The 8,613-nt window shown below is 39.0% G+C and overlaps 1 protein-coding gene across 1 annotated transcript; it reads left to right on the top strand.

The window, feature by feature from the left end:
• Positions 1-3,082: 3,082 nt before the first annotated feature.
• hykk.2 (hydroxylysine kinase, tandem duplicate 2) lies at positions 3,083-8,154 on the top strand (the record flags this gene model as incomplete). Its single annotated transcript, XM_083887802.1, has 4 exons — positions 3,083-3,386; positions 4,940-5,082; positions 5,245-5,425; positions 7,706-8,154. The coding sequence occupies 4 exons, from the start codon at positions 3,083-3,085 to the stop codon at positions 8,152-8,154; spliced, it is 1,077 nt and encodes a 358-aa protein (XP_083743928.1).
• Positions 8,155-8,613: the final 459 nt, after the last annotated feature.

The raw sequence follows: 8,613 nt of genomic DNA, 5'->3' as shown, positions 1-8,613 counted from the left end.
AAGATGGCATAATAATGAAAAAAAAATATCTACACAACATTTGCAATGTTAGATGTATTTTTCAAAGGATGTGTAGATATTGAGACGTAACATTAGTTGACATACTTCCTCTGCATACTTCTGCATCCTCCACCTCATGCCTGGTCTATGTATTGTGTATTGTTGTGACGTTCATGTACGAGTCAAATCTTTTGAACGGCTCTTTTAAATGCAGTTCTTTTTATATGCAAAACTAATCTAACCAGTGAATATTTTCTTGATAAGAATGAGTTACCCCTGTGTGGCTTCTAAAAAAGAGTTAAATATAAGAACGAGCCAATCTTTGGAATGGCTGTTTGAAAAGAATGTCTCCTCAATATCTGGCTCCCTTCAAAGAGCCATAAATGCCAGCTCTAGCTTCGAGTTGCTTTCAGAAATACGTCAAGATGATACATTTGATGCGACCTGATGAAATCATCACCTTTTTAAATACGTTTTGGAAAAAAAGAAGAGGAGAAAAACAAGCCATTTACACGCTTCATTCCTTGTCAGAATTGGTGAGAAGGGTGTGTGTGCAGTACTGGAGAGACAGTAGATTCAGGCAGTCATTGTTTCAGGCAGGTTGTATGTGACTGTGAATTATTATTATTATTTTTTATGCTATTGTTTTTCTTCAGATTGTTATTATTATTATTATTATTATTATTATTGAGGGGGTGCACGTGCATAACAACTGTTGTTTGGGTCATTTTTGTTTTGGGCTTTCTTTTACTTTTTTTTTTTTCAACGTTTTCAGTTTATCTAACTGTTTGTGTGTTATCAAAACTGTCGTCTGTGGTAATCCAAGCTGTCGGTGGCGCTGTAAGGAAAACATGTGACCGCCTGAGACTACGGCCGCCTGAAACTACCCTCTGCATCTCACTTCCGGCGCCGCCTGTGGAAGCGCGCCAGTATAATAATACTAGGGCGAGGTATAAACGAGGTTTAAGGAATGTGGGGAGACCGGACAGCGACTCTTCACCACTCACTCTCACAAGGAGAAGAAGACGAAAGAAGACGTAACCGGTGAGTTTTATGCAGTTTTGTGCAGTCTTCTCTTATTTCGGACAGTAGCGGTAGGCGTAGGGAGAACGTTATGAACATAGCGTGCTGTGATTAGCGGTAGTTTACTAACTGTGTGCGAAAAACCTTCAGTGACTTTCACTCTATGTAATGGAATCAAACCTGACCACTTTATCACTTTAAAATGTGAAGCCTGTCATGGCACCAGCAGGGTCCGTGTATGTTTTGATCGTTTGTTTTTTTCATTTAAACATGGTTAGGGTTAGGAAAAAGAAAAGAAAAAACGACGTTTTTTGTTTTGAACCAAAAACGAAAAAAAAATACGGTTTTTTTCGCCGTTTTCTCGTTTTTGGTTCAAAACGAGAAAACGAAAAACGAGAAAACAAATTCAAATAAACGGCCCAAATTAGTTTTTTGCAAATTCCTTTTTTCATTTTTAGTTTCTTTATTATCAAAATCACGACGGGAATACCGGAAGCGACGCGTAAAAACTTCAAAATAAAAGCGCGCTGATTGTTTTGGGAGAAGGAGAAGTAGGCTATAATTATTTTAACTAAGTATGTGAATGCATATTGTTGAAAACATTTACCCTGCCTAAATAAAGAGCACCAGCAGAGGTCCACATCACCCCCAGTCAAGACTGACACGGCTTAAAAGAAAGAAAAAAAAAGATAGATACCCTGTTTACACCATGTGTTTTATCTATATGTTTTTATCATTTTACAACCACCCATACCTCCATGTAGGGAAGAGGATGTGTTGAAGGACTGTTGAAAAAGTAAAGAGTCATGTGGTGTGCTATATACTGAGTCAACACAGTTTTAGGAGTGAACTGTATGACATTTTATCAGCCTGAAACATGGAGAGCACAGCTACTCACAAGATATTTCTCCATCTTCTCTCTTTACACTCCAGTGTAGTATAAGACCAAACAAAACATGATGTTATACAATGTGTATAGTTTCAGTAGCATGAATATACATTAAAATGTTAACATAATCATAGCCTCTCACAAATGAAATCAACATAAACATAAATTAAGATATGGCTGCAGAACACTGACTTTGAAGACAAAGGGAAGGCCACTTTCCAAGGCCTAAAATAATGTAAAACAGGCTTCAAATGCTGAAAATATCTAGCGTTTTCAATCAGGCCGTTGAGCTCACATGTAATATGTTCTGTCGCATAGGGTGCAATAGCGCTCTTCCATCTGAGCACTGCAAAGTAAAAACAATGGAAGTTAAATCCAAACGAAACAAAAGACTCCAAATATATTGTGAGCTGAGACAATACAGCCATGGGTCAAGGTTCAAGACACATTTTAGTCAAAATGTGCTTATAACTGAGATGAGTATGTTCCCTATTTTTATTCTTTGTCTGTTTCATCTTGACAGTTGGCCCGGCTGCCAAATGTCTTTAAGCATCATATCTATTTGCAAAATCTATTTGCAAAAATATGCATATTCTTGGGTTAAATATGTTCAACAGCCAGGTCTACTGAAGGGTATTTGTTAAGAAGACACCACATGACTCTTTACTTTTTCAACAGTCCTTATTTATTGCTACACATCCTCTTCCCTTCATGGAGGTATGGGTGGTTGTAAAATGATAAAACATAAAACACATGGTGTAAATAGGCTATCTATCCATCTATCTATATATCTATCTTTTCTTCTTGACTGTGGGTGATGGGGACCTCTGCTGGTGCTCTTTATTAAGGCAGGTTAAATGTTTTCAACAATATGCATTCACATACTTAGTTAAAATAATTATAGCCTACTTCTCCTTCTCCCAAACAACCAGCTTCACTTACCAAAAATAACACACACTCACTTGTACGAAATAATAGAAAATTAGCCTTGAGCCACAAATTCACCCTCATTGTAAGTTGTAGGTTATGGTAATTATAAAGTTGATTTATTAGTTTGCTTTCCGCCCCATTAGGAAGGACGCTTAAGTGACTCTAAGTCAAAGAGAAAGTGGAACAAGACAACAGCGACCAGAGTTTTGCTTCAAATTGTTTTTTCTTCTTTTAGCACTGATGCCATCGAAAGAAGCCAAGCCCAACTTCAGTCTCTCTCAGATTCCTGAGATTTTGAAGAGGGTCTTTGCATTGACACCATCAAAACTTCACAGTTTTCCCAGCTACGATGACCAAAACTTCTATGTGGAGACCGTGGAGGGTAGCAAGTACATCCTGAAAATCATGAACTCTGAGGACAGTAAGGATCACAGGCTGATTGAGGTGTCCACGTATGCCATGTCTTTTCTGCACCGGAAAGGACTTCCTACCCAAACAGCCATACCCAACACTTCAGGACAGCTCATGAGTCTGGAAGAAATGGGTATGAAACACACTGTCCATACCTTGAAGTATAATATCATGTAGCATAAACGTTAAATATCCCATAATTTCCCTGGTTAAACAAATGGAAATTGTTGTGTTGTGTTTAAATAAGTTGTATCCACATACAGTGTAATGCAAACGTTTGGGCACCCCTGTAAATGTTCAAGATTTTCCTTTATAAATCATTGGTTGTTTGTATAAGAAATGTTAGTTAAATATATCATATACATTAGGAGACAAACACAGTGAAACACATTGTTCTCCAGAATCTGCTGATATTGAGTGGAATCCATGTGACTCCAACTTTAACAAGATTTCCAGTCCCTGCACTGGCCACACATCCCCACAGCATGATGGAACCACCACCAAATTTTATTGTAGGTAGCAAGTGTTTTTCTTGGAATGCTTTGTTCTTTTTCCACCATCCATAACGCCCCTTGTTTTGCCCAAATAACCATTTTAGTTTCATCAGTCCACAGCACCTTATTCCAAAATGAAGCTGGCTTGTCCAAATGTGCTTTAGCATACCTCAAGCGACTCTGTTTGTGGCGGGTGCAGAGAAAATCCTTTTTCTGCATTACTCTTCCATACAGCATCTCCTTGTGTAAAGTGCGCTGAATAGTTGAACGATGCACAGTGACACCATCTGCAGCAAGATGATGTTGTAGGTCTTTGGAGCTGGTCAGTGGGTTGACTGTGACTGTTCTCACCATCCTTCGCCTCTGCTTATCTGAGATTTTTATTGGTCTGCCACTTCGGGCCTTAACTAGAACTGTGGTCTTCCAATTCCTCACAATGTTCCTCACAGTTGAAACTGAGAGCCTAAATCTCTGAGATATCTTTCTGTATCCTTCCTCTAAAACATGATGTTGAACAATCATTGTTTTCAGGTCATTTGAGAGTTGTTTTGAGGCTCCCATGTTGCCACTATTCGGAGAAGATGCAAAGAGGAGAAACACTTCAAATTGACCTCCTTAAATACCCTTTCTCATGATTGGATTCACCTGTGTATAGAGGTCAAAGGTCACTGAGGTTACCAAACCAATTTTGAGTTCCAGTAATTAGAGTTAAAGGTATTGAAATCAATAAAATTAATTCCCCTAAATTTTTGCACATGCCTCATTTTGTTTAAATAATTCTTCCACACTTTCTGTAAATCATATAAACTTTATTTCACTTCTCAAATATCACTGTGTTTGTCTCCTATATGATATAATTTACTGACATTTCTTATCCAAACAACCAATGATTTATAAAGGAAAATCATGAAAATCTACAAACTTTTGCATACCACTGTAAAATGGGGCTAATAGTATACTCTCTTCATTTGTCTGTCAAATGGGTTGCTTGATAGGCTTCAAACTCACCTGGTGCACAGTGTATGAAGGGTTGACTTTGGTGTTGTAAGAACAAGTAATGCAAGAAACGGTTAGGGAGTACTAACAAAAGCTTTGTTTCAACAAAGCCTGTATACACATCTGCAGGAAATGGGTTAGGCTAACGAGTAGGAACCTGGTTTACATTACTAATCCTATATTTAACTTTTGGCAGATTGTGGCTATGGCTCTCAGAAGTACATGGTGCGGCTGTTGACTTATTTGCCTGGCATTACTGTTTCCAAGGCCCGTTTTACACCAGAGTTGTTATATGAAATTGGCAAAACAGCAGCCAGAATGGACACAATCCTGAAAGAGGTAACACAACTATGACGCACAATATATAAAATAAAACTAGAACTTCACATGAAGCTGAACATGTGAAGCTACTAAACTCTGTTCGTGTATGCGCAGATCACATTTTACAAAATACTTGAGATGTTTTCTACCTTCTCTTCTGCCTTCTGATTCTTCCCTCAGATGAAACATCCTCATCTCAGTGTGCTGCAGAGAGAGAATTTCCTATGGAATTTGTTGAATGTTCCCCTTCTGGAAGACTATTTGAGTGTACTTGATGGAAATCCTCTTCAGGACTCAATTAAGTCTGTCATTCATCAGTTCAAGACCTACGTGGCTCCGAAATACTCAGATTTCCGCAAGTGTGAGTATATTTTATACTTATTAGGGTACCTCCTAGAAGTTTTGACTTGCCGGTGAAATGTGTTTTTATTTTGACATTTTCCAAGTGTAAGTATTTAGGTGAGCATCAATGTACTTTTTGCTCCCTGTGCTGTCACATTCTGTTAGGGCCCAATGGTTTTCTTCAATGTAGAATTGCAGAATTGAGCGATACAAATGTTAACAACATGCCTGTTATGCTTGTGGGACCAGTGCAGCTTCTCCTCATAACAATGTCCAAGAGTCCACCTGAGACAAACATGCAGTATAAAAAGTTAGACATTTCTAAAGTCAGGTGTAAGGTGATATGCTGTTCTGTCATTTCTGCCAGCACACAGTCTCAAAGACTCATAAAAACATGAGCAGCGGCAACTTGGCTTCTAAATCTCATAGGAAGAACAAGGAAAAACAGCGTGCAAACAGTGAGTTTGCCTCCACAAAGCACAACTACAGCTACAAGCACGTCAGCAGATTCAAGACAAGACTTTTATGTGGCTGCGTGCACCGAGTCAGATGATCCTCTCGAAAAGCTTAGAGAGAGAGAGAGAGAGAGAGAGAGAGAGAGAGAGAGAGAGAGAGAGAGATAGAGAGAGAGAGAGAGAGAGAGAGAGAGAGAGAGAGAGAGAGAGAGAGAGAGAGAGAGAGAGAGAGAGAGAGAGAGAGAGAGAGAGAGAGAGAGAGAGAGAGAGAAGAGAGAGAGAGAGAGAGAGAGAGAGAGAGTCCACTTTAGCTCTTTTTGTAAATGTTTTGTGGTAAACTTGCTTAACTAAGTCAAACACGCACGATAAACACTAATCAGACTTATCTTTAGTAGTAGTCTCTAACTACTCAGTGACCTGTCCTTATGTTCACTGATGAATCAATGGCTGTTTTCATGTCTGCTCTCTCAGGTGTGAGTCTTTTTCTTTTTCTGTTGTATGAACATTTTCTCATCTACAATTTCGGAGAGTATGCGAAACAGTCTCTCACTTTATTCACTAGTATTGGTTTCAAGCTGTCGGATAGTAGTTTGTCCCGTCTTTGCTGTGCATCCACCAAAGTCAGCTGCTTTGTTGTCTTTTCTCCTTTTGTTTTTTTTTACTCTGCATTTTTCTTTTGCATTTGTTTTTGGAGGAGCTTGATTAAATCCATTGTCCAATTGTTTTCCGTTGCTAGTGTAAAATACTTCCAATCAACCGGTTCTTTAACTTGCTTCATATTTAGCTCAGCATCATAGATCAGCCCCATTATCCGATACCCGTTCTGTCTATTTAGTCAACATCCGATATTAATTTCAGATTGGTGCATCCCTAATTAGCTCTGCAGTTATATCCTCACGTCAGTGTTGCAGAAGGAGAACTTCATATAGTCACTCTTAGATTCCCACCAATAAGTTTTGACTTTTACTTTATCCAAATTAAATTTTTTCGGTCCCTGTCTTATCACGAACTGCACATAATATATTGAAGCTTCCGCAAGCTGGACCTGGTCACACTAGCACTTGTAGTCACGTGCAGACGATTTGATTTATATTATGTCATCATGGTATTGTGAATTTATTGACCCAATAAAACACAGCTACTGTACTGTACTTTCCCACTCCCTGCACTGGATTGCCATCAGTTGGATTGAAGAACAGCCCTGTTCACGTCTACAGAGGTCTTAAAGAAGAAGAATAACACCTCGTTCATTTAATAAAGCTTTGATTTATTACTTCTTCTTTTGGCTTCTTTATGGGTCGCCACGGTGGATCGACTGCCTCCATCTTGTCCTATCCCCTGTCTCCTCATCTGTGACACCAACTGTCCTCCTTCACTCCGTTTCTTCTTTTTACTTACTTACAATACTAAAAAAAATTTAAAAAAGTTTGTAACTAAAAATAGTGCAACACTTTAAAGCACTTTTCTATTCTTTTGTTGTCATTTAAGTAATATACTGAATATTGATGACGTGTATATGCTTTTGAAGATAGTCAATTCTACATTGTGGTCTCCACTGTCTGTTTCCCTGTCAAATAGAAGTTTTTCTAGTGTTGTGTCAAATTAATGTTTATTTCTGAATCCTAATTATGTGCCCGTCAGTAGAGAAGAAAGAGGATGCTTCCCAATAGGACGTTGCTGTGTCGCGATAATCATTATGTGTAGACTTTATAGACTCAAATGTATGAGAAGCTTAATTCTCGTTCATTATACTTGGTCTTACGATTACAGTCAGTATAAGTACATTACTTTTAGTAGAATTATTTGCAGTTCCATAACCAATATTTTCTTTTTCCCTTTCCAAGGTATTAACCATGGTGACTTCAATGACCTCAATGTGCTTGTGCAACCTGACGACAGTGACGGCTACAGGATCAGTGGCATCATTGACTTTGGGGACATGCACAGTGGCTACTACATTCACGAGTTGGCGATCACGATCATGTACATGATGATGGAACACCCTAACCCTATTGAGGTGGGTGGACCCGTCCTCGCGGGCTGGGAGAGTGTGCTTCCTCTCAATGAGGTGGAAAAAGAATGTCTCTATGTGTTGGTGATGTGCCGCTTCTGCCAGTCTTTGCTTCTCGCCCATTACTTTGTAACTCTGCATCCGGAAAATGCAGAGTATCTGATGATTTCATCCAAGAAGGGCATCTCAATTTTTTCCCAATTGTGGGAGCTCGGCAAGGACCAGACAGAGAAAGTGTGGTTCCAAAGTGCAGCTAGCTGCAGTGATGGAAAGGTAGCCTAATGTCCAAGATCATGAGTTGGATAATTGGTCGGACATATTTGCATGTTTTAAAGGAAATATATTTTACCCTATTTCTCCAAGTTAAACTGGTTCCCTGGTGTCCTAATGAACATGTCTTGGTCAAACCATAAGGATGAAGCACCACAGCAGTTCAACCACCCTGCCAAAACAGCCCTGCTCAGAACACTCTGTTTAGTAGTATCTCTTTTAACAAAAAAAAAAAAAAAAAAGTAAAAAGAAACTTTAGGGACCGGACAGGAAATGATATCCGCCACAGAGGCTACTGTGAGCTAACAGCAGTTAGCATTTGAAAAAGTGATCATTTGCAGGCTCTAGCAGGCACATTGCCGTCATATATAACATGTATCCACTGGACAGATAAATTCTCTGAGGCTGGAAGTTTGTGTAGGACTCTGTGCTGCACTGTGGAGCCAAGAATAGAACTTTTCGCAGACTTTC

The sequence above is a fragment of the Microchirus variegatus genome (genome assembly GCF_963457635.1).
Source record: "Microchirus variegatus genome assembly, chromosome: 4".
NCBI classification, from domain to species: domain Eukaryota; kingdom Metazoa; phylum Chordata; class Actinopteri; order Pleuronectiformes; family Soleidae; genus Microchirus; species Microchirus variegatus.
Note: the sequence above shows the minus strand (reverse complement) of the source record. Positions and strands in the feature narration are given on the sequence as shown.